The 26,721-nt window shown below is 44.0% G+C and overlaps 1 protein-coding gene and 1 long non-coding RNA gene across 2 annotated transcripts in view; both read right to left on the reverse strand.

Annotated features, from left to right (window-relative positions):
• Positions 1-26,721, reverse strand: part of PDGFRL (platelet derived growth factor receptor like) — a 71,302-nt gene that overhangs the window by 31,364 nt on the left and 13,217 nt on the right. The window contains exon 2 of the mRNA XM_040490067.1: positions 19,365-19,662. Within this exon, the coding sequence (XP_040346001.1) occupies positions 19,365-19,662 (298 nt within the window). The remainder of the gene's footprint in view (positions 1-19,364; positions 19,663-26,721) is intronic.
• Positions 1,764-10,142, reverse strand: LOC121039729 (uncharacterized). The gene is made up of 3 exons (XR_005794958.1): positions 9,470-10,142; positions 5,850-5,917; positions 1,764-2,808 (listed from the first exon to the last, which is right to left on the reverse strand). It is a non-coding gene; the product is annotated as an uncharacterized LOC121039729 (long non-coding RNA).

Here is a 26,721-nt window from a genome sequence, read left to right on the forward strand (position 1 = left end):
GCAGTTTCTGCATTTCTTCACTCACCAGAGTACATAGAAGATGACTCAAACTATGAATCGACACTAGTATGGAGATGTCTATAAAATTACGACAACACTCTGCCAGCATTATCTGACCTGAAAGGTCCATGATCCTGGAAAAACTATTTTTCCCCATAGAGGCTTCAGACTTCCTGCCTTTGTGCCCTCTGAGTAGCTTCAACTGGACTTCATTCAATTGACACTTTGTATGGCTTGTCAATATGTTGTTATCGTAGGTGTGTTTTCCAGATGGACTGAAGCCTTCCACTGCTGCAAAACTGATGCCCTCACAATAGTAAAGAAACTATTCGAAAATGTGTTTTCCACTTAGGGTATACTTTCCACAACCTCCAGTAATCGAGGCACCCACTTTATTGGGCAAATCATACCAGCCTGAAGCAAAACCTTGTAAACTTCTTGGAATTATCATTGTCTCTATAATCCTCTTGGAAGTATCACTGTCTCTATAATCTTCAATCATGAGGCAAGGTCAAGAGAACTAATGGGATTCTCAAACTTAAAGTTTCTAAACTTTCCAAAACACTAGACTCCCCTGACTTATGGCATTGTCTTTGGTATTGCTGACAATTCAAAGAACATCCTCTGGAAATATAAGCTCACTCCATACAAGATAGTCATGAGCAGACCAACATCTAGTGGTTTATAATTTCTGGTCCCTTGTTCTCTCACACTAGTATGACCAGCTACTGTAAGTCTTTAATGGGTCATGTTCAAGCTTATCATCAACACATTTAAAGAAACATTCCTGGATCCCAATTCAGAGGATCCTGTTGGGCACAGTCTAGAGCCTGATGCCTGGGTATTCTGGAAGTGTTAGCAGAGGAAGACAGTCTTTGAGCTTTGTTGAAAGTGACATTATCAAGTGCTCCTGACCACTAAAACTGCTGAAAAATCAGAAGGCAACTGAGCCTCGGATTCACATCTTACAGCTAAAGAAGGCTCCAGCTGTTATTGGCCCTGTACAGACATTATGAATCAAAGTGACAAGGAAGAGAAGTAACTGACACCGAAGTAGACTACGTCCACCCAAGACACCAATCAAGACTTCATACTTTAACTAAACAAGAAACATTTCTCCTTTTTCTTTTCTTTACTCTCACATTGGCCTAGAAAGATAATGCCCTCATCTGTATCTCCCAGGCCACTCCTAAAAGGGTAATCTTTCAGACTGCTAAATCTGTCAGGGTGTAGGAGATCCCCTGATCCTCCCTATGACCACTTTCTCTATTCCCAATGTCACTGTAAACTACAATTGACCACCTTAGCAATATGTACCAAATCGGACACATTTGAACATGTGAATCTCAGTACATTTGTACCTCCACATTCCCATGATTATCCAAATCAGATTTGCCCCCAATGAGTAGGAGATCTTACTAGCCCATCTTTGTGAACACATAGGATGCCCTTTTATTTCAGGATAGGAGATTGTCTTCTATCTGTCTCTTCTATCATATTCACTAAAAACTTAATTGACCCCTGGTCTAGGAATAAGTACAAATGAGAATATGATTAGAAACCTCTCCTTAAGTCTTGGAGACACTTCAGATTCCATTGCCAAGACACTAACGACCCAGCAAAGATCCTTACACTCTCTAGCCAAAGTCATTCTTTTTTTTTTTTTTTTAATGTATATGTATTTTTGAGAGAGAGAGAGTGTGAGTGGGGGAAGTGTAGAGAGAGAGGGGGACAGAGAATCTGAAGCGGGCTCTACCCTGATAGCAGAGAGCCCCATGTGGGGCTCAAACTCACGAACCATGAGATCATGACCTGAGCTGAAGTCAGATGCTTAACCGACTAAACCACCCGGGCACCACTGGCCAAAGTTATTCTTGGTAACATAATTATCGTTCAGATGAGCAATAAGGTGTCTGTGCTGTGGCCAACAGCACCTGCAGTACCTAGATTAACATTTCTAGGGAAGCTGAAACTCAGTTAAATATGGTCACTGGGCAAGCTACAAGCCTTGAAAGGGGGACTCCTTTTACAGGAGTCTCTCTTTGGTTTGGGTCTTGGGGACCAAGACTCCAAAGTGCACTCCAAACATTTTTGGAAATTATCCTTCTTACACTTATAAGAATCTCTGACACACTGTAGTCTCTTGGAGGCTTTAAATGCATGTTTGCAGTCACTAACTACCAAGCAAATGTCTCCCTGAAACTGGAATGTCAAAAAAGGAATGAAGAAAATGACTGACTAAAAAATTGTGAGCCTGAAGTCATGACCTGTGAATACCACAGTGATTCAGCAAAAAACAGGATCAAGGAAAGTTTTGAGAACTACAAATTGGTCGCTGCGAGTGGTGCTGGTGCCTTAAATCTTTACCACGTCTCTCAGGCTGAGTTCAATCAAAAGGGGGTAAATGTTAAAAAGAAACAATAGGCTCAAAATGGAGTCACTTATGTTAAGTCCCACCAAGACTTAATACCTAACCTAACTGCAGTTTTAGCCTCTTCTCCGGAGTGTAATTTTAAACCAGTGAATCTGGAATTTCCTGATAGGCACTAGAGAGGTCATCTGTATGATAAGACCTCCTGCCATTCCCCCTAGAGGAAAGTGACCTAGTCTAAAACAATACTTTCTTTTCTTTTGCTAATAACTTCCTTGTCCCATCCCATTTCTGCCTATAAAAGGCTGCCTGAAGTTTTGTTCTTTAATAGTTGGTTAAGAGCATGCATTCAGGAGTCATATTCCTTTGTTCAACTCCTGTCTCCACCACTTACTACTGGCTCTGTTAGGTTAGACAGTTAGGCTTCAACAGGATACCTGCAGGTCAGCAAAGAGGAAATCATGGTCATCTATCCACAAGGTCAGAGGCCTGTCCTCACAGCACTCCACAAGAAGCCAGATGGAACCAGAAAGGCCCAAGATGGCAGATGCCATGACAGAAAACGCCCAACCAAATTAGGAAGAAAATTAGGAGGAAGCAAAAATCCTGCTTCCCAGCTCCAAGTAATAAATATTTTGCCCCCTAGTTAACAACTGCTGATAAAAGATAGAAACCCAAACCCTGGGGGCGCAGTGCTCTCTCTCTTGAGCTGGCCTGCTCTCATATCTTGAGCGTGCTTTTCACTTTAATAAATTTTCCCATTTGTGTTATTCAACCGCTATGCTACATGTCTGTCCTTGAATTCACTCTTGTGACAAGACCAAGAAGCTTTGGCACTTGTCTGGGTCTGGCTGGGTCAAGCCTCAACCCCCGCCATCTCCCCAGTTACCCAACAACAGTTCAGTGACCATGAACAAGTTATCTAATCTTGCCGTACTCAGTTTCCTCATCTGAGACATGGAGATAATAACAGTCTCTAGGGTTATGAGAATTAAATTTGTAAATGTACAAGGTACCAGAAGGATGCTAGCACAGCATAATCGCTCACAAATGTTAGATGCTATTGGTATGGCCCAGTACACACTGATCTAAGCTTCTCACACCTACACTGAATGCCTTTATCACATAATGCTTTGCAGTTTGTAACTTTGAACTCCCTATTATATTTTGCTAGTGAAATGATCCCTTCCCAAACAGAAACCTTGTCTTATGCTTTCTATACCACAGCCTTCTGCTTGGCATAATGCTATGTGGACAAGAGTCATAGGTGACTGTACAGAAGAGAAGAGAATTCAGTGAGTGAAATGGAGTTGAAGGTTCATACTCACTGGCCCCATGCCATCTAACTTGAATTAAGTACAAGTTCTAAGAGTTATTTTTGAACTTGAAGGGACTTTAGAAATCATCTGCTTGGGATATAAAATCAACGCACAGAAATCCGTTGCATTCCTATACACGAACAATGAAGCAACAGAAAGAGAAATCAAGGAATTGACTCCATTTACAATTGCACCAAAAACCATAAAATACCTAGGAATAAATCTAAACAAAGAGGTGAAAAATCTATACATTGAAAACTATAGAAAGCTTATGAAAGAAATTGAAGAAGACACCAAAAAATGGAAAAATATTCCAAGCTCCTGGACAGGAAGAACAAATATTGTTAAAATGTCAATATTGCCCAAAGCAATCTACATATTCAACGCGATCCCTGTCAAAATAACACCAGCATTCTTCACAGAGCTAGAACAAACAATCCTAAATTTTTATGGAACCAGAAAAGACCCCAAATAGCCAAAGCAACATTGGAAAAGAAAATCAAAGCAGGAGGCATCACAGTCCCGGACTTTGAGCTGTTATTACAAAGCTGTAATCATCAAGACAGTTATGGTACTAGCACAAGAACACTCAGATCAATGGAACAGAATAGAGAATTCAGAAATGGACCCACAAACGTATGGCCAACTCATCTTTGACAAAGCAGGAAAGAATATCCAGTGGAATAAAGACAGTCTCTTCAGCAAGTGTGCTGGGAAAACTGGACAGTAACATGCAGGAAAATGAACCTAGACCACTTTCTTACACCATACACAAAAATAAACTCAAAATGGATGAAAGACCTCAATGTAAGACAGGAAGCCATCAAAATCCTCGAGGAGAAAGCAGGCAAAAACCTCTTTGACCTTGACCGCAGCAACTTCTTACTCAACATGTCTCCGGAGGCAAGGGAAACAAAAGCAAACATGAACTATTGGGATCTCATCAAAATAAAAAGCTTCTGCACAGCGAAGGAAACAATCAGCAACACTAAAAGGCAACAGACAGAATGGGAGAAGATATTTGCAAACAACATATCAGATAAAGGGTTAGCATCCAAAATCTATAAAGAACTTACCAAACTCAACACCCAAAAAACCAATAATCCAGTGAAGAAATGGGCAAAAGACATGAATAGACACTTCTCCAAAGAAGACATCCAGATGGCCAACCGACACATGAAAAAAATGCTCAACATTACTCATCATCAGGGAAATACAAATCAAAACCACAATGAGATACCACCTGACGCCTGTCAGAATGGCTAACATTGACAACTCAGGCAACAACAGATGTTGGCGAGGATGTGGAGAAAGGATCTCTTTTGCATTGCTGGTGGGCATGCAAGCTGGGGCAGTCACTCTGGAAAACAGTATGGAGGTTCCTAAAAAAATTAAAAATAGAACTACCCTACAACCCAGCAATTGCACTACTAGGTATTTCTCCAAGGGATACAGGTGTGCTGTTTCGAAGGGACACATGCACCCCCACGTTTATAGCAGCACTATCAACAATAGCCAAAGTATGGGAAGAGCCCAAATGTCCATCGATGGATGAATGGAGAAAGAAGATGTGGTATATATATACAATGGAGTATTACTCGGCAATCAAAAAGACTGAATTCTTGCCATTTGCAACTCTGTGGATGGAACTAGAGGGTATCATCCTGAGTGAAATTATTCAGTCAGAGAAAGACAAATTTCATATGACTTCACTCATATGAGGACTTTAAGATACAAAACAGATGAACATAAAGGAAGGGAAGCAAAAATAATATAAAAACGGAGGGGGACAAAACATAAGAGACTCTTAAATATGGAGAACAAACAGAGGGTTGCTAGAGGGGTTGTGTGGGGGGGTGCTAAATGGATAAGGGGCATTAAGGAATCTACTCCTGAAATCATTGTTGCACTATATGCTAACTAACTTAGATGTAAATTAAAAAAAGAAAGAAAGCTTAAATCCCTTGTTCAAGGTCACAGAGCTAGTTAGAGAACATGTCAGAATATGAAACCAATCTGTCTAATCCTAACTACAGTGTTATTTCCTGAATAATTCCCATTTAATCAAAATAAAAGTGTTTCAACAACACCAACAAAACAAAAACGAAAACGAAGTCATCTGCTTGGATCCCTCATTTTACAGAGATCAAGTGACTCACCCGAGGTCACACAGCCAGTTAGAGTCAGAGCTGGGAACGGAATCCCTTGGCATGCTTCCCACTGTGCACTAGAAAGGAAACCTGTGTCTGTTATTTCCAATACATAACCAAGGGCTGACCAAACGCGTGACTTAGAGGAGGTTTACGGGTGACGGTAACAGAGAAACTTAGCAGACGTGCACTCCCCGTGGAGAAGCGCATAGAAATAAAAAAACCATTGTCATGTGATTCTGACCAGGCCATCTCTCAGACTTGGCAACCATAGGACAGGGGTCACTCATGTTAACAATTCACATTACTGCCTTTCTGGCAATTCTAATTATACTAGGGAGAGCAAGCCCATGAGCACTTCTCTGAGTAACATGAAGAAAAGATCCCCCAGCTCTGCTCAGCTGAATCCTCAAGGCCACATCTTCAGGGGGGGAACAGACCCTGGGAGAGGAGCTGGCAGAAGACAATGGCGCCAGCCTCCACCAGCCTTGCGAGGAAAACAAGCTGTGGTTACTAATCGGCTGGCATACGGCCACAGCGAGCGTATTATGGTCAAGTTATAATAGTGAATGCAGCGCCCACAGGCTGGGCTCCATTCACACCCTCCGCAAGGAACGCACAGCAGGGAGAGATCCACGCAACCTCCCACCTTGCTAACACTTCAAGGTGCCCGCTGACACTAATGCCACTTGGATGATAAATCTGAACAAGCCTGAAGAAGCAGACTGCCTTCTTGAAACCAGAAGGGCTCTGGGAATTAGACTCGAGCCGCATTTACTTTTACTAAAAGCTGCACTGACTTGAGACACCCCTTCACCTCTGTGGGCCGAATCTATTCATTTATAAAATGTAGGGTCCCGGCCGAATCAGTGGTTCCCGAAGCTGATGGCACAGGCTTAGCCCTTGGGAGGTTTTACACATTTCTTTCCCCATCTCTCCATCTTATGCTTAAGGCCAGTCTCCTGCAATCAAATAATCAATCCCTCAATGAATTGATCTTCTTCTCTAGCCCTTGCTGACAGCTGTCTTTTCCCCTTCCCATCAGCCCCCACTCACTCACCCTGGACCACCAGGTGTCCATAGGTGCTCTGTGATTGTACACGGAATATACATTTATTCCACCAGTTCAAAAGCTGCCGTGGTCTGGACCGCTTCTGTTTTGTTTTCGCATATGCCTTCCTGACACAGTGGGCTGTCTTTATATATAAATTAGGCTACCGGTAATTCTGTCTGACATGCACTCTGCTCAGCCGAACACCCATTAGTCTCAAGCTGTGACACACTTGCCCTGGTCACCCCTCCTGCTTGAATACATATGGTTGTGGCCCCCTGCCCCTTCCCCCAGGACGGCCACCAGCTGATAGCGTATCTTGTACCATTTCATGAGTGACCTATGTAAACAAATGTATGAGGGCATATTCTCTCATATCAGTTTTGGTTGGTACATGGGATCCCACGTCTTGCTTTGTTCCAGCTACCATGTCAAGTTCATAAAGTAAAGCAAGGTTCTAAGGGGCAAGTGTGAGCTTGTGCCATATGAGCTCTCCTTTGAGGCAAGTGAGGCATTGACGGAACCTGGCTACTAAGAGGTAGGGCGAGGTTGGGATTAAGGCATTATTCAGTAGGATCTGAAAGGCAGAATCCAGGGCAAAGTCAAGGTCAAGCCCAAAAGACAACCTGAACAAAGGGTGTCTGCACAGTCAAACAAGGAGAGGGAATAGAATCCCAAGGCCCCAGGACAGAAGGAATGTTTGGGAAGGTAGGATGATGGGAGGTGACAGCCAAAGTTCTGGGTAGATTCCCTAGGGCAGTGACTTTACCCCTGCCCACGTGCAGCCGGCTGCCATGGTAGGAGAGATTCCTGTGAAGGGAAGCAGAGCCCAGAACCTAGAGACAAAGCTCTAAAATCTGTTTAGCTGGTTTTTGTAATGTGCCATTCTATACAGTTATACAAGCAAACATAAAAATTCCCATTTTAGGGGCACCTGGGTGGCTCTGTTGGTTCAGCTCAGGTCATGATCTCACAGTTCGTGGGTTTGTGCCCCGCATCGGGCAGCTTAGAGCCTGGAGCCTGCTTCGGATTCTGTGTCTCCCTCTCTCTCTGTCCCTCCCTCCCTCACGCTCTGTCTCTCTCTCTCTCTCTCTCAAAAATAAAATAAACACTAAAAAAAATTCCCATTTTATAGCTTATCCCTTAGTCCTCTTTTCTTGCTTCCTCTTCCGACATACCTTTCAAAATGGTCTTATTTACATTTTGTGTATTTAAATATTTGTCAGAAGACGATGAGTCTATGTTAGCATTTTCATTTTTGCACATTAAATCCCGTATCTCACACACATACACATCTTTTTTTTATGGTGGGTGTACATATTTTTTAAAGCAGGGTTTTGTTTGTAAAATACAGGCAATCACCTAATGTTATCCTATAAATAATGTCCCATTTTACAATAGTCTCCAAAATTATCATCACGTATAGTGCTGTGATATTCCTTTAGTGTCTTTGGTTTGATGCATTAATTCGACTTTATTGTCCTCTTACTATATTTTAATGCTGTGCAATACATCTGGGATCACAGAACCCAACCTTCAGGAGGCTCAAGCAATGAAATGTTTTGGTGAATAATTCTTTTTAAACAAGAACAAGAAACATTGTTCTGCTTTATTTATAAATTAGCCTTCAAGCCTAGTTCACTTTTCCTTTTACACAAAGCTGTGTAATGCACGCCAACCCATTTCCCTGCCTAGTAGACTGGAGGTTCCTGGATCTTCAAGTATTCAGGACCCTGAGTCTGACTATCAGTAAGCACTCCACTGCATCACGGACATCTAGAGTTGGCACAAGACTGAGCTATATGCCTACAACAATTAAAAAAAAAAAAAAACACTCCTGAAACAACTGGCTGTTTTCCTGTGATTTACCTCTTTGGGTGCAGTCTTCTGAACAAAAATAGCTCATCTTTACTGATTCAAGATTTACTTGCATGACTTCATTGTATCCTGACAGCCCCACATTGTGGCTGCTTCTATGATTGCCCTTCCCCACCCATGTCCTGACCGGAACAGAGCTGTTTTTCTGCAACGTGAACATTGTCAGGACATCTAGTACACCCGGGGGAAGTCTTGTATCCTGCCACTGCCCCACCCCCGCCCCATCCATCCCTGGGGGGATGTTGGAAGGCCTGGCACCGGTACCACTGAGTCTGGGAAGAGAAAGCTGTACCTTTAGGGATGGATAAGCAATTTACTTTTCATTCAGCTGTGTTTGGGGGTAGAAATCCACTTGAAGGCAAGTATTGGAGTTCGGCTGTTCCCACCGCACATGGGACCCAAACAGCACTCCTAGGTAAGTCCAAAAGCCAAAGGAGGGTGCCAGAATTTTCGTGAAACCTCATCATTTGTTCTGCTCCAAAAATAAGGCAAAATGAGCTTCAAAGGAAATTGAGTTTGAATTAAAAAGAAACGTGCACAGCCATATGAAAGCACTTGCTGCCTCTGAACTGTGTATCTGAACATGGTTAAGACGGTCAATTTCACAACTATGTTTATTTGACCGACAGAAAATAAACCAAAGGGGGAAAAAAAGACATCTGGCTCAGTACAACACCACAATATGATTCACAATATTTACCAAAATCTGTGCCGATTCTTTCTCAACAGTGGGATTCTTCTGTTTATCAACACTTCTTAACATCCTTCTCTCCTTTTAAAAGGTCCTCCAGACCACACTCCTTCATGAGGCTGTAAAGGATTAGGTTGGCCGGGAGCCAGCTGTCTGCTTCTTCGGCCACCCTCCCTTTGTGTTGTCGGTGGGTGGAGTGAGCCCCGTAAGAACACAGATGCCCTCCCCTCTCTCTGGAAGCTATTTATTGTTTTCATAGGAACCAGCCACCAAAGAGATCGCCTGTGCCCCACCCACTCCTCCGAACTTCAAGTTCTTGACTGGAAAATGCTAACATCCGACCAGACACACAGAAACGTCCTGAAAGACAATGCCTGGGCCCTGATTTTCTAGGAGGGTCAGGGTTTTTTTATGATCAGATCAGCCCAGCTTGTTTTCACGGCTGTGACAATGTTAACAAGCCAGCTTTAATCTACAACATCTGCCTGTTCTTACCCAACATCGATTTATAATTTAAACCATCATCTGGGCCCCCTATCTTAAGTTTCTTATTTTCTTCCCTGGCTCACCACTGTGCCAAGATTCCCCCTGCTCTAAACTCTGAAAGTCTATTATAAATGTTTCCAGAGAAGATGGAAGTGGATTATTTGACTGCCCAATAGAGGATGATCAGATGATCCAAAATATTCTTTTAAAAAAATTTTTTTTTCAATGTTTATTTATTTTTGGGACAGAGAGAGACAGAACATGAACGGGGGAGGGGCAGAGAGAGAGGGAGACACAGAATCGGAAACAGGCTCCAGGCTCTGAGCCATCAGCCCAGAGCCTGACGCGGGGCTCAAACTCCCGGACCGCGAGATCGTGACCTGGCTGAAGTCGGACGCTCAACCGACTGCGCCATCCAGGCGCCCCGATCCAAAATATTCTTATATTAACGTTTTTTATATTATCAATAGAATAAAAGCATTTTTTTTTTTAATTTGCAAAGAAACATTAGGTCCAAGAATGTCTGTAGACCTCAGTTTGTGGAGAATGGGCGAGGTGCATGGAGGAAGAGCGGGTACACCTGTGACTGGGAACTGACCTTGTCTTTCTCCCAAATGCAGTGAGAAGTAATAACCCTCACACTGTAGTGCTCAGAACCCTCTGTACTTTCTCTGTGTATCGATTAGTGAAGGCTTTAGGTCAACAACTCGCCAGGCCCTTCCATTTCACTCTAAGTGCCTCAGCACAGCTGACAAGGCCCTCTGTGGGCCAACTCCTGCTTACCTTCCAGCATCATCTCTCCTTGGTCACCTTCTTTCTCCTCCCAGGCCTGGAGCCACCCTGTCTTCCCAACACCCTCAATGCCCCAGGCGCTATACTCTCTCAGCTCTAGGCAGCTCCCCCTACTGTTCTCTCCCAGAATTTTCTTACATTCTTTCCCATCCCCTTCTGCACCTGGTCAACTCTCAGGCTTCAGGTATTCCCTTGAGTTTTCTCCTCTCTGACCCTGTGCTTCCACTAAAAAGGCACTCACGCGGTGATGTATTAAAATTGCTTGCTTAGGTGCACCTGGATGGCTCAGTTGGTTAAGCGTCCGACTTTGGCTCAGGTCATGATCTCACGGTCTGTGAGTTCGAGCCCTGCATTGGGCTCTGTGCTGACAGCTGGGAGCCTGGAGCCTGCTTTGGATTCTGTGTCTCCCTCTCTCTCTGCCCCTCCCCCATTCACACTGGTCTCTGTCTCTCAAAAAAGGAATAAATGTTAAAAAAAATTTTTTTATTTGCTTGTTTAATAGTGTCTTTCCCTAGGATTAAAAGCTCTACAGTGCAGACGTTGTGTCTATCCTGGTCATCATTGTATCTCCAGCATCTGCCTAGCACAGGACCATGAACATCACAGATGCTAAAACAATAATCATAATCATCATCATAATAAATAATAATAAATATATTATATATTACATACATATAAATATATATTATAGAATAAATAATAAAAATAAATATTATTTATTATTATTATTGAGGGAAAAGAAGAACAAACAAAATTAAGGGAGGGTTGCCCTGGAAAGATGGACAAACAGTGGGAAAGCAAGAGGGGTGATGGGCAGAGGAATCATGAAACAGAACATTCCAGGGCACCTGGGTGACTTGGTAGGTTAACCCTCAGACTTCAGCTCAGGTCATGGTCTCATGGTTCGTTAGTTCAAGCTCTGCGTCGGGCTCTATGCTGACAGCTCAGAGCCTGCAGCCTACTTCAGATACTGTCTCCCTCTCTGCCTCTCTCTCTCTCTCTCTCTCTCTCCCTCTCAAAAATAAATAGACATTAAAAACAAAAGTGAAATAGAACATTCAATAAATAATAACAAATATACTCAGAAAAATATCCTTGCCGTTTCTGATCCCAAAAGAGTGGAGATCTATGTGATCTGGGATGGACTAAATCTGAAATTACAATCTGAATCCATTTCAGCACCTAAACATACCGAATCTTCAGCGCATTACTGTTAGCCTCCGAAGGACCACCTAAGCCATTCAAGTGCCCAGTGCTCTGAGAAGACTCAGGCCGACCAGTGAATTTATCCCAGAGGGGCACAGGAACTAACAAATGCCCACCCCTTTTTTATCTGTGTGTTTTGGGAAACTGAATTCTAGACTGCTGAAAATAGAACTTGAAACTGACCACCGAGTAGTCTAAGAGAAGGAGAGAACTATCAGCACAAGGGTGCAATTATTTTACCCAACCGGTCCTCCTTTGAAAAGTTTCTTTTACTGGCGAAAGGATTAGAAGCGTAACACGGCTGAAACCTGCCATCTAGTGGGCCTTCTAATCACATGGGTTCCCCAACGCGAATGGAGCAGGCATAAGGGGAGACCCGGAAGAAACCCTAGACAGCATCATCTCGGGTCATCCCTGGCAGTGGTCAACGTCCACTTGCAGGATGAGGGGCCATTGAGGGGCTTCTTTAAAAGCAGCCCAGTGTAATGTTTTCCCTTTCTGATGTCCACAAAGCTAACCGAAATCGATGTGAAATTTCAATTAGTTTCAATTCAAAGCAGTCCTAGCAAGAAATCAGTGCCCCCTCTGGGAAAGCGTATAACATCTATTCCTGTGATGAGTCTTAACTTTAGAAATCAGATTTGTAAGTCAAGTACTCAAAAAGCTAAAGAAAAAAAAAGTCAACATCAAATCTCTCTTCCCTGAAGCCACTACCTCCAGGAGGACGAGAGTGCTCTTTGGTGTAAGTGTGTCCCATCAGACACACGTCAGAGCACCTGGGCAGAACCACAGCTCTGTGTTGGGGACCAAGAGGCCAGGGTCTAAGGCTCACACTGACCCTCACCTTCTGTCACTCCGGACCAGCCATCTACCTTCTAGGATGCTCAGTTTCTTCATTTGTTAAGAAGAAGGCACTGAAGCATAATGGCTACTAAGGTTACTAAGGTCCTTTCGTCTCTCAAGTTCCATGACCTTGTTCCTGGAGTCACAGTTCTCATGAGTCCAGGGGCCTGACTTCTGACCCACTCTGTGCTCAGTGCCCAGCACCATACTCACACTCAGACACTGATGGAGGGTCTGTGTGTACTGGGCGCTGTGCTGGGTCCTAGGAAAACACTGATGAATAAACAGACACCATCTCTGCCAAGCCTTTAGCTGAGTGAGGGACATGAACACAACATAACGACTGAGGTGATTGTTCTGTTGCTGCTGAGGGCTTCAGTGAGGGTGTATAACTGGGCCTAGTGTAGGGCAGGACCTACTGAGAGGACCTGACAGGCCTGGGTCTGAAGATTGGACCGGAGGTCTTGGAATACGTGCATGACAGGCAGGAGGACCCAAATGGGCAAAGACCCAGGCAAGAAGAAAGAAGACTGGCATGCCTGGGCATCAGAAAGGGTCCAAAGAACCTGGAGTGTGAAAAACAAGAGACTGAAGTGAAACGAAACAGAAGAGAAAGACAGAGGTCACTTTATGCATGGCCTTGTGGGCCATATCAGAAGTTTCAAGTTAATTCTAAGAGCAACAGAATTGCTGTAATGAAGGGCTTAAAGCAGGAATGTGACAGAACCAGATGTGCTTTTTTGAAAGGTCTGACTGCTGGTGGAAGACTGAGGTCAGGTTCAAGATTGGGTACAGAAAAGCTAGGTTACAGGATTATGCTGTAGTCCACGCAAAGACTAGAGTCATTGCTGCCATGGTGGAAAGAAGAAATAACTAAAAGTTATCAAGAAATAACTAAATAACAGCGTCACTGGGGCATCCAACAGTAGTTGGTTGGATGTGGAAATAAAAGGGAAGTGTCCAAGGTGATTCCAGGCCTTTGATCAAGGGCAAGTGGGTAGAATTAGTGCCATTCACTGAACTGAAGGATACAGGAGGATGACCAGGTGTGGAGAAGGCTTATGAGCTCAGTTTTAGATGACCACGTTTAGAGAAAGGCTCAGGCACTTGAGCAGGCCGCTGGAGAGTCGTATCTGGTGCTCAGCAGAAACAGTTAGGTGTGCCCTATGATCGAAGGAAGGCATTTGGCAGCATGTAATGAGAAGAGAAGAAGACACAGAACCAACATTTAATGTCTGGGGGAGTAGGTGAGCAGAGCTGGTAAAACAAACTTCAAGGAGGGGCCCGCGAGGCAGGAAGAAAACTGGCAGAAAATGGTGCTGTGGAAGCCAAGCGTGTTCCCTTCTGCTGAATGGACCGGTGGAGCAGGTCACACGAAGATTGACAAGAAAGCTCTGGATTTTGTGACCTTGACCTTGGTGATTAAATGTTTGTGGAGTAGTGGTGCAGGAGTCAGGTGGAGTAGGTGGAGGGTAAATAGGAGAGGACAGAGGAGACAATGAGTGAAGAGAGAGAGACTCCTCCAAGGAGCTTGACTGTGAAGGCGAGAGAGGAAGGTGGCTGGAAGGCACTTGGGGGCCAAGGCAGGATTTCTTAATATGGAGAAGGCTTATGGAGAGGACCCCACGGAGAAGGGGAGCTTGAAGATGCCCAACAGAGAGGCAATAACTGATATCTCAAGGCACCTGAGAAAGCATGCAAGGGTGAGATCCGGGTACAGGCACAGTTTGGTCTCAGGAGGGAGGGAGAATCCTTCCTCCACTCTAACTGTAAGAACAGAGAAGGAAGAGATGCGCTAAGATGAAGTCAAGGCAACTCAAAGGCTCCGATTTCTCAATAAATTGAGAATTTCATTAGCTCAAAGTGAGACAGATGGAAAAGATCAGAGGTTTAGGAAGAGAGTAAAAGTGAGCTTTCTGAGAAATCTCTCCAGCTTTGCCAGATACAAGTGACGTGACCACAATCTAATTGCACCCATCCGGCCGCTGTATGGGTTCCTCCAACAGTGCTCAGTGCCCAAGTGTGGGCAAGAAGAAGTGGGAGAACAGGTTCATTTGGGGGTTGGAAATTTCCAAGAAGGAATGAAGGAAAAACAGAGGGCAACATAACTTACTTAGGATGGATTCAAAAGTTTGGTGGAGGGGTCCCTGGGGGGCTCCGTTGGTTGAGCGTCTGACCTCGGCTCGGGTCATGATCTCACAGTTCGTGAGTTCGAGCCCCGCGCTGGGCTCTGTGCTGACAGCTCAGGGCCTGGAGCCTGCTTCAGATTCTGTGTCTCCCTCTTTCTCTGCCTCTCCCCCGCTTGTGCTCTCTCTCTCAAAAATAAAATGTGAAAAAATTTTAAAAAGTTTGGTAGAAACAACAAACTCTGGAGTCTAATGAGCACAGAAGGAGACAAGATGGATAAAGAGGGGACGTTGCTGGGGAGGGGGTGTCAGCTGACGAAATGGCTCCATGAGATGAAGCAACAAAAGGCTGAGATAGTGGGGATGGGTCCAAGGTGGCACGGGACCCTCGATATAAAATTCATCCATATTTTGTCGTCACCCTCCACCCCATATATACAGTGCACACGTCGGCACTAAGTGTATTTATCTCTGAATGTTGAATGAACAAACGCATGATGAAGAACTGGCTTCCGATATGATCACTAATCCCCTGGGGAAACCATCGACTGTTTCCTGAGTTTTGTTGTGTGCCAAGGCACTGTTCAAGGTGCTAGGAATCTGATGACGAACCAAACAAGCGTGGTATTTGCCAGCAAGGGGCTTAGGTTTTCATGGGGGAAGATGGACACAGGCCCCAGATTACAAAGATGGATTAAGTAAGTGAAAAAGGAAAGATGTGTGCAGTCTTTTGTGGATCTTCTGTATTAAAAGTCATGTTGGCTGTGCATAGTTCCCTGATTTATCTGAGTCTTGGTCGCAATTAACTTTCCCAAAAGATCACTTGATTATTGTGCTTGAGAAATATACACTGCTTAGTAATGATTAGTTGCAATTCATTGAACATTTACTAGGGGCCAGGTTGCGCTTACAATAGATAATATAATCTCCATAATCCAGGTGAGGAAAGTGGGTCTAGGCAAATGACTGAACAAAGATCACTTTGCTGGTTCGTGGCGCCTGGGTGGCTCAGTCAGTTGAACTTCTGAATCTTGATCTCATAGTTCGTGAGATCAAGTCCCAGTTGGGCTCTGTGCTGACAGCACAGAGCCTTCTTGGGATTCTCTCTCTCTCTCTCTCTCTCTCTCTCTCTCTCTCAAAATAAATAAACTTAAAAAAAAAGATCACTTTTCTGGTAAAGGCAAGATTCCAATCTAGCTGTGCCTCAGCCTGAATTCTCTGTTCTATAACCCATTCCCTCTTCTGGTCAGGAGATTAAATTTGGACAAATGTGGTAGCATTGTGGACTTTGTTCCAGAAAGCTACCAAAATTCCTTAAAATGACCAGGCTTTGTTGGAGGCACATCTGGGGAGCTTCCAAACCCAAAGTTGTCAGAATACTGGAAAGAACTCATTCCACAGGAAAAGAAAACACAGGATGAATACTTCCCCTCTATCCAAAGGTACCACGTCCCAGGAAAGACGTCAAGAGTCAATTTGTTGAATCTCTGGTGTCAAATAAATCATGATTTTGTTGTTGTTGTTTGATATAGACTCATGACTAGATGTTTTTCACATTTTTCACATTTTTTAAATAAAGTCCTTGGGGGCCTACATCTGTCTTTACTTTCTTATAAAGCCCTGACTGTGATTTGAATGAATACACTTAAAATTTTTTTTTCAACGTTTTATTTATTTTTGGGACAGAGAGAGACAGAGCATGAACGGGGGGGGGGGGGGCAGAGAGAGAGGGAGACACAGAATCCGAAACAGGCTCCAGGCTCCGAGCCATCAGCCCAGAGCCTGACGCGGGGCTTGAACTCACGGACCGCGAGATCGTGACCTGGCTGAAGTCGGACGCTTAACCGACTGCGCCACCCAGGCACCCCTAAATGAATACACTTTAATGTTAAGAAGTCAAAATTGGCTTTTTCAGCTTTTTGATGTTTCTCTTCAATTCAGATTCATGTTCACTTTACTTGGAGTCCTCAGGATATTTTCAAACATATCGTGGCTAATACAACTTTGAAAATACTTCTAGAAAATACTAAATCTTCAGGGGCCAAATCATCTAGGTTTAAAACACTTAGTGTAAGTCCAAGATTAACTGTTCAGAATAATTTAAAATAGCTAAATTCTGGTGGTAAACAACATGTATTACATTTTTGTTTAATTTTCCCTTGGAAAATTAAGTCATTTAAAAGGTATATGGTTGCAAATCTGTCCAGATGTGTTCCAAGCAGGGGATGCACACACACAATTTAAGTGTGGACATGAAAACAGGAAAAACCATCTGATTGTTTCACCCCCAGCTCTTCATCCAACCTAATAGCCCTCAAGAAAAACTGTACACTATTACATCCCATGAACTCAGAAGAGTATCTTCAGAATAAAATGTGGAAAAGTCTTAATACAAGAGGTTAGACAGCTGGGGAAATAGTAATTGTATGTATTTTAATTTATTTATTCTGCAAGGTGTACGTGTGTAAGAAGGGGAGAAGATTGGCTAGTCATTCAACAGCTAAATCAAAATGCCAAGGACTCAGTTAAGCCCCATGAAAAGCAGAGATAAAAAAAAAAGGGGGGGATTCATGGCGTGCCTAGGTGGTTCAGTTGTGTGCGTGGACTTTGGCTCAGGTCATGATCTCCCCGTTGGTGGGACTGAGTCCCATGTTGGGCTCTGCGCTGATAGTTCAGAGCCTGTTCTGCTTCAGATTCTGTGTCTCCCTCCCTCTCTGCCTGTCTCCCCCCAACCCCCCACCCCCCACACCGCTCGAGCTCTCTCTTTCTCTCTCTCAAAAATAAACAGTAAAAAAAAATTTTTTTTAATTAGAGAAAATTAAAAGACAACAAAAAAAAGGAGTCCTAAGTATGAACACTGCTCAAAAGAGGATGTACCCTCGGCCATGGGGAAGTGTACCCCTGGAGGCAGGACACAGACTTCCCAGACAAAGTGACAGCAAGGCTGAGGTCAGCCAGGTGCAGAGGGGGCCCCCGAGGGAGCCCAGGCCAATGAAAGCAGCAATACTAATCTAGAGATTCCAAGTTCAAAGAGGTTCTCATCCCTCAGGGGAAGATGTTAGACTTGACCCCAGTGGAGACCCACCCGGTAAGCAGGGGAGTGACGTGATCAGGTCGCATTTTTAAGACCTCAATCCAGTGAGAAGGAGCCCGGGAGGACATCTGGGTGTGGTTCTTGCGGTTCAAGACCGGAGGTGAGGGACAACACTGGCTGGGGCTGGGTCGGACTGAGAGGATGTGGGGGTTTGGGAGGAGCGGGGGATGGGGGGGAGGCCAGGACAATCCCCAGGCTAGTGTCTGAGCGGGTGAGCAGGTAGGGATGTCCTAGAGGGAAGGGAAGATGTGTGGGGGCAAGTCTGTGCTGAAAATGAGCCTGTCAGGAACACGAGGAGTTTCTGATGCCTGAGATGCTCATTTCTCCATTTGAGTCATCCCAAACAAGCGATATCCTGCCTTTCCCTTTCCTAAATCATATGAAGAAAAGGCTGGAAAGAATCTTAGAAATCATGCAATCCCATCCCCTTTATTTTGCACATGAAGAAATGGAGATGCAGGGGTTTGGGGGGACCCCCCTCCCAAATATGCACCAGATCCCCAGCCCCGGAGGCCCCAGGCTCCTCCCAGGACTCGCTGAAGTGTGCTCCGTGTTTTTGCTCTTTAACACTTTTCCTAAGCATCATCTTAACCACTTGTCTGGACAAGAAACCCAGGCTCCTGAAGGTTCTCATTCAAACATGAGAAATCTTTGGCCTCTCACCAACTCAAGAAGCCCTGGATATAAAACTCATATGCTCAGGAAAGTAAAAACAAACCAGAAGCAGTTGAAAAGTTCAAAACCAGTTTAGGTTGGCATCGCCTCAAGTTGCTCACAGGCATCTGCAATTAGGGCATTTCAGTTTTCACTATGATTACATAAAAATGACAGAAAGCAGTGACCGGGCTCGTTATTTTTACTATATGAATTCTTAAATATCTCTACGCATCACAGTTTCAATCACTGGTCACGTGGCTTCCTATAAAATTCCACTGTTTTAACTCACGTGGATAGGATCTGCAGTACTTTTTTAAAGATTTTTTTCAATTTTTATTTATTTTGAAAAAGAGAAAGAAGGGGGGGCAGGGAGGAGCAGGGAGGAGAGAGAATCCCAAGCCGGTTCCAAGTTGCCAGCGCAGGGCCTGACGCGGGGCCTGATCTCATGAACCGTGAGATCAAGACCTGAGCAGAAATTAAGAGTCCCCGCTTAGCTGACTGAGTCACCTTGGGGCCTTGGATTTGCAATAATTTTTAAAAACTGGACAAAGAAATAAAATCTACAGCGTTTGCTTATTGAGCTTTCATTTTTTTATAAGCTATTAGGGTGAAATCGTATATGTCAGAAACAATGCCACGCTTAACAAAGGAAGGACCCTTGACCCAACGCAAGTAAAACAACAAATATATAAATGCTCACCTGAGACGGGAGTCCTTAAAGGTGTCGAGATAGGGAGGATAACTCCATCCAATTTTGTTCCCTTTACACCGAAGCTCGAGGGTTTGTCCTGCTGTCAGACTCAGGGTAGCTGCAGGTTTCTGGAAGCGGCCTTTATCCAGCATCTGGATCATTATTGACTGCGTCTTTGGTGTGCCGTCAGCTGCGTCCCTGTCCTTTATTTTAGGAATTCTGGGTTTCACCTTCTTGTTGGTGGGCTTGATTCTGTTCTCTCCCGGCTCCTTTGGACGCTTGTTCTTCGGAGGCTGTTGGCCAGTGACTAGTACAAACGTGAGGAAAGAACAACGCACTCAAACCCGAAGGATTCAACACCTACAATGGGTAACTTTGGGGCACCATTCTCCTTCATCAAAATAATTTTTAGGAATAGCCATTATCTCAGTTCACTCTTTAGTTGCAAAACAACGAGTAACTGAAAGGGAATGTATGTTAGCTTCAGAGATTTCATTCAAGGTGCGCCTGGGTGGCTCAGTCAGTTAGGCGTCCAGTTTCGGCTCAGGTCATGATCTCACGGTTGGCAAGTTTGAGCCCCACATCGGGCTGTGTGCTGACAAGTTCAGAGCCTGGAGCCTGCTTTGGATTCTGTGTCTCCCTCTTTTCTGCCCCCACCCCACTCACGCTCTCTCTCTCAAAAATAAATAAACAGTAAAAAAAAATAAATAAAAGATTTTGTTCAAATTCAGTGAAATATTGCACTTGTGAACTAAAATTTGCACTTACCAAACAAAAAGACCATTGCCTGTAGTTCACGCTGTGTCACAGTCTCTAAGGGGCCACAGAGAATTGCAGCGTCAGAGTCACTTGATTTAAGGGCTGTTTCCGGTCCTTGGGGTCTCAGGGTGACCTTTGTTCATTCTGAATTTACTGTTCATTTTTTTTTTTTAAGTTTATTTATTTTGAGAGAGCGAGAGTGTGAGAGCAGGGGAGGGGCAGAGAGAGGAAGAGAGAGAGAATCCCAAGCAGGCTCCACACTGTCAGTGCAGAGCCTGACATGGGGCTCAAACTGGCGAACTGTGAGATCATGATCTGAGCCGTAATCAAGAGTCAGATGCTTAACTGAGCCACCCAGGGGCCCCTGAATTTGCTGTTCAAATGCAGAAATATGTACCCTTCAGGGAGTACAGATACACTGAGTGGAAGCACACTCAGAGTTCAAGCCACTACGAACTTTCTCTCAACTGAGCGTGCACAGTGCAGTCTGTGTGTATCAGGGTAGACGGTGTCCACACAGCGTGCAAAGTTGAGGAAGGAATAAGCACTACACCTGTGCTCATTTAAAGCTTCCATAGGAGCTCTTAAGAGCTCAAGGGTAACTGTAGCATTGGTTTAGAACTCAGTCAACAAAATATTTCGGGGAGGGAGGATTATTTTATCACCAGCATTGTTGATAATTGCAGGCCAAAGGTGATAACAAAAAGCTGACCTACTGTGAGTCCATTTTAGTCCTGTTTTTCCTTTCTCTACAGACAATTCACCCCTTCCTGCCTGCACCCTTGGAAGACTGCTCCCCCTCGCCTGCCCTTGAGATGCCTCCAAGCCCCAGAAACCCCCCATGTCCCACATGCCTGCCCAGCCGTGCGCCTGTGTGCACCCAGCAAGGATGAGAAGACAGTGCCGTTTCAGTTTGTCTATTTGCATGAGCTCAAAGGCAACCTCACTATATGCCCACAAAATTGCAAAATGTCCTGGGTCCTGAGAAGTCATTTAGGTAAAATTCCTTTGTTATAGATTTAAAAATTTAAGAAGACCCTTAAATGTTAAGTAAGTTGTACACAGCTGGTTAGTGGCAGAATGTGAGTAGAATTCACGTCTTCTGACTCATTCCAAGGGCGTGTTTCGCTGTATGGACATAAATATCCTGCATATATTTTGAATAAATGACTCCAAAAATCTCAGCCGAGTGAGGAAATTGCAGGGCATTTGTATAAAATGGGGAAAAGTAATTAATCAGGAGAAAAATCTTCCCTTTCTTGAGGGATGCATTTATTTATCTAATATTACCCTGGCATACGTACTTAAGACTTGGGGTCGTCAAGGGCACCTGGATGGCTCAATCGGTTAAGCATCCCATTTCAGCTCAGGTCATGATCCTTCCATCAGTGAGTTCGAGCCCCGCATCAGGCTCTGGGCTGATGGCTCAGAGCCTGGAGCCTGCTTCGGATTCTGTGTCTCCCTCTCTCTGCCCCTCCCCCACTCACACTCTGTCTGTGTCTCTCAAAAATGAACAAATGTTAAAAAAAAAAAAAAAAGACCTCAGGTGGTCAAAAGTACCAAGTCACTGCAAGTGGGATCAAGGGATGGCAAAAGATAAGTGTTGTAAGCACTTATACCAGAGGCCAGGCAGGTGACAAAACAGGGTGAGCCACATGGTCCTGGTGAAGCCATGCCCCTAAGGGATGCCGCTTCTGCTTTGGCAGACCCTGTCTTTAAAAAAAAAATTTTTTTTTTAATGTTTATTTAATTTTGAGAGAGAGAGTGTGTGTGAGCGAGCAGGAGTGGGGGAGGGGCAAGGAGAGAGGGAGACACAGAATCCAAAGCAGGCTCCAGGCCTAGAGCTGTCAGCACAGAGCCCGATGCGGGACTCGAACTCACGAACAGCAAGATCGTGACCTGAGCTGAAGTCGGCCACTTAGCCAACTGAGGTGGCCCCGGCAGACCCCTGTCTTAAGGAAGTACATGCTCACAGTTGCTGGGTCTAAGGCCCCCAGAAGATGGCAAAAAGGCAGATCTCCTCTGATGTATAAATATCAGAAACCCCATTTTTAGAAACTTCAGGTTTGAATCTCTGAGGTTAGAATCTAGGCAGTAATTTACCTCGGAGGGGTGGGGTGACCAGGAGGGGACATGAGGGGCATTTCCAGAAACATCCTCTCTCGATCTGGGCTAGTTACACGCATGTGTGCAATCTGTGAGCATTTCACGGAGCCACACTCTTATGTACTAAAAATTCACCTGATTTGGACACTGTGTAATGATAAACTTGGTTTCCTTTGCATGTTACCCTTTGCCCTTTGAAACAGGAGCCATTCAGACTCCACTTTTAGTTCAGCTGAGCCCAGACCCTGGAACCAATCCCACTCTGAACTCAGTATCAATCAACATCAACTGCTGCCTTCTTCGGGCTTATATGCCTTGCTTCCTGGGCCCTGCTCTTTTCCATGACTTCGGGTCCAGTTGAGAGCCCTCTTTCTTTCCCGAGGCCTGTGTCATGGGCCCTGCTGAACTTCCTCCCTCCTTCTAGGGAGCAGAGTTGTGTTCTTGAGCATCAGTCCCCAAGATGAGTCCCCATCACCTGCTGTTGAACCTGCTGTTTGCCAAGACTTCCCCTGGTCCTGCATGTTTGGTTTATTTACCCCCTAAAGTTCTAATGACAGAGGGGGATGGGCAGTGGCATAAATGCACATATTTCCCCAACCTTCCAGAAGGAGAGGCACCCTAACCATCGAGAACATGTCAGATCAACATGAGTATGCTAATCCAGCAACATCGGTTGTGAACATAAGCCTCAGTTTTGGGATAGAGTAAAAGTTACAGCACTTTACTTAAGGTAGAAAATTAAAGTCTACCGTTATGATGTCCATCATCCATGCCCCGTGGCATTTTCATCACACTGTGTCTATGGGACTCATGGACTTTTGGGTTGAAGTCTTATGGGATGTGTTTTCTTTATCATGTAACAGGATTTCAAGCTATCAGAAATGACCACAACTGTCTGCAAGTTTTATGGAATTTAGATAACAGTGTTACTCACATGACTTCTAAGCTCTCAGATCCTATGGGACTCTGCTACTCAGGAACATTAGATTACCTACTTATAGAGAGTATGCATCCAAACAGGTGGCATTATCCCTGCGGAGTACTTTGACTGGTTTACCGAACAGACCCACCAATTGATCTAACTGTAACTGCTTGACCATGGAACTGGTCCATAGTTTGATAGCAATGACACTAAGTTACAGGAGCCACTTACAGCCACACAGACACCCAGACAGATCTGGGATTGAATCATTCCCAAATTCTATGTCTAACTTCTTTTTTTTTTTTTTAATTTTTTTTTCCAACGTTTATTTTATTTTTGGGACAGAGAGAGACAGAACATGAACGGGGGAGGGGCAGAGAGAGAGGGAGACACAGAATCGGAAACAGGCTCCAGGCTCCGAGCTATCAGCCCAGAGCCTGACGCGGGGCTCGAACTCCCGGACCGCGAGATCGTGACCTGGCTGAAGTCGGACGCTTAACCGACTGCGCCACCCAGGCGCCCCTTTCTTTTTTTTTTCTTTAAATTTTTTTTTTTCAATCTATGTCTAACTTCTTAAAGAATATGACTTTTCTAACTATGTCTAAAAAAGATCTTCAAAATTTATATGATAGGTAAGTGAGAGCCCATTACCATTTCATGTTTGAGACTATCGCATAGTAGTATTTTTATAGAGAAATAAGTGGTAAAATACACAAACTATTAAATATCATTATTGACTTCAGATCCTAGCTGCCACTTACTAGCAGTGGGACATTGAGAAGTTACCTATTCTCTCCCTATCTCTGCTCATCTGCAAATTGAGAATTATATGGTGATAATGATTATCTCATCGACTGCTATGGGGATTAAACGAGTTAATACATTTAAAATGCTGAGAGTAGGGGCGTATGGGTGGTTCGGTCAGTTAAGCGTCCGACTTCGGCTCAGGTCATGATCTCATGGTCCGTGAGTTCGAGCCCCGCGTCAGGCTCTGTGCTGACCGCTCAGAGCCTGGAGCCTGTTGCAGATTCTGTGTCTCCCTCTCTCTCTGCCCCTCCCCTGTTCATGCTCTGTCTCTCTCTGTCTCAAAAATAAATAAACGTTAAAAAAAATTTTTTTAATATAAGTAAATAAATAAATAAATAAAATGCTGAGAGTAGTGTCTGACCCATAGTAAGTGCTAGCTACTTGCTGTTTTGATTGTCTTGTGATGACATCTCGTGGTGATCTCCATGATAAACTTGTGATGGAAGCAAAGCAATTATTCTTCTTCCTAATTTACAGGTGAAAAAAACTGAGATCATAGATGCCAAGTAGCTCATCGCAGGTCACTAAGAAGCTAATGAAAAAACAGACCCTTGGATAGAAGGTCTAGACTCTTCTCAGTTCATGCTATTGTCTTTTGATTCACTTAAAGATTAGCATATTGTAACAGTTTCTTTTCTTCTTCCCTTTTCCCCCCTCACAAATCTCATGCATAGCACCATTGTCCAAGTGGTTTCTTTGTGTGATATGCCCCAGGCTTTGGCAAGAAGTTCCAAATCAAACAGAATATGATGCCAAGGAGAAGGGTACAAGCTTCCTGGAATGGCTGGTTATGCTTTTCCAAGGCATACATTAGAATCCCGAAGCGAGGAGACACTGGTCAAAAGCCTGTCTCCAGGGGCGCCTGGGTGGCGCAGTTGGTTAAGCGTCCGACTTCAGCCAGGTCACAATCTCGCGGTCTGTGAGTTCGAGCCCCGCGTCGGGCTCTGGGCTGATGGCTCAGAGCCTGGAGCCTGTTTCCGATTCTGTGTCTCCCTCTCTCTCTGCCCCTCCCCCGTTCATGCTCTGTCTCTCTCTGTCCCAAAAATAAATAAATGTTGAAAAAAAAATTAAAAAAAAAAAAAAGCCTGTTTCCAAAATAAATGAGTAAATGTTACAAAGCAAGAAGTAAGCAGGACAAAGGACTATAATTCTGCATCACCAACTGAGGGTTGCAATGAAACGTTTAATAAAGGTGACCTGACTATTAACCTCTCTAATTCTATAGAATAGAATTACGTTGAAGGAGTTACAAAATAAAATAAAATAAAATAAATCAGTAGCAGAATCACTGACAGCTGCTCAGATGAAGACTTGATATGAACACAGTCATTAACATAAAGATCTGTAGCTGTTTACCTTTTTCTCCTCATGGACAGGTAAGGGGAAAGGTCTCACTTGAAGGTAGCATGAAAATAAGCACACTAGAACTTTGCTGAGTAGCTCAGGGGTTCCCCAGAAAGTTATATAAACTGATGAAAATGTCCTACTCTCATGTTTTGATTCTTCATGAAACACCCCACAAGGATACATACACCTCCCCAAGGACAAAGCTGAGGTGGGAAACCAATGATACTTGGGAGATGAAAATAGAAAGCTAAGAGCCTTTTCTCTCCCTACTCTACCCCTTCTCTTTTCGAGAACCCCACTCCAAAATACCCTCCTACCATTTCTTAAAGTAGCATTTTCCTAAAAGAGCAATTTCTAAGAACAAATACTTCTATTCCAGGATGAGGCTCTTACTTTGTCAGCTCCTGCCTGACTGTACCAGGTAAGTGGCCTCTCCAAAGTGGCTCCCACATGACCAGCCTCAACCAAAAGTATGCCACGGCAGTTGTGGTCCAGCCACAGCAGTTGTGGTCCAGCCACAGCAGGAAGGCCCATGTAGCCCATGTGGGGTGATCCTGGAATGTCTGCTTCTGGTGACCAAGAAGGATTGCACTTCTGGGCCCTATAGGACACCATTTACATGACACCAGTTCTTCAAAACTGGGAGATGTAGTTAACCTACCTAAAACACAGAAACAAACACAGAGAGTCAGAGCATGAGGAGACATAGGAATATGTTCCAAACAAAAGAACAGGGCAAAACCTTAGATGGAACTAAACAAAATGGGAATATAAGCAATCTATCTGATAAAGAGGTCAAAGTCATGGTCTTAAGGTGCTCATTGGACTTGGGAAAAGAATAGCTGAACACAGTGGGCTCTTCAACAAAGAGAAAGAAAATATTAAAAAGAACCAATCAGAGATGAAGAATACAATAACTGAATAAAAAATACACTAAAGGGGATCAGTGGCAGATTAGAAAATGCAGAAAAAAATGAATCAGCAATCTGGAAGACAGGGTACTGGAAATCACACACACACATGCACGCACGCACGCACGCGCACACACACACACACAGACAAAAGATTTTTTAAAAATGAGAGTAGCTTAAGGAACCTCTAGGACAACATTAAGTGTACTAACATTTACATTATAGAGGTGCCAAAAGGCAAAGAGAGAAAAGGACAGAGCATTTATTTGAAAAATAATAACTGAAAACATTCCTAACGTGGGGAAGGAAACAGACATCCAAGTCCAAGAAGCACAGAGAGCCCTGACCAAGACGAACCCAAAGATGTCTACACAAAAACACATTAAAACTGAAAGTCAAAAATTGAAGATAAAGAGAGAATCTTAAAAGAAGCAAGAGAAAAGCAACTAGTTGTGTACAAGGGAACACCAAAAGACTACTTGTTTTTGAACAGAAACTTCACATGCTACAGCGG

The sequence above is a fragment of the Herpailurus yagouaroundi genome, unplaced genomic scaffold, assembly GCF_014898765.1.
Source record: "Herpailurus yagouaroundi ecotype Mexico unplaced genomic scaffold, PumYag 181, whole genome shotgun sequence".
NCBI lineage: Eukaryota > Metazoa > Chordata > Mammalia > Carnivora > Felidae > Herpailurus > Herpailurus yagouaroundi.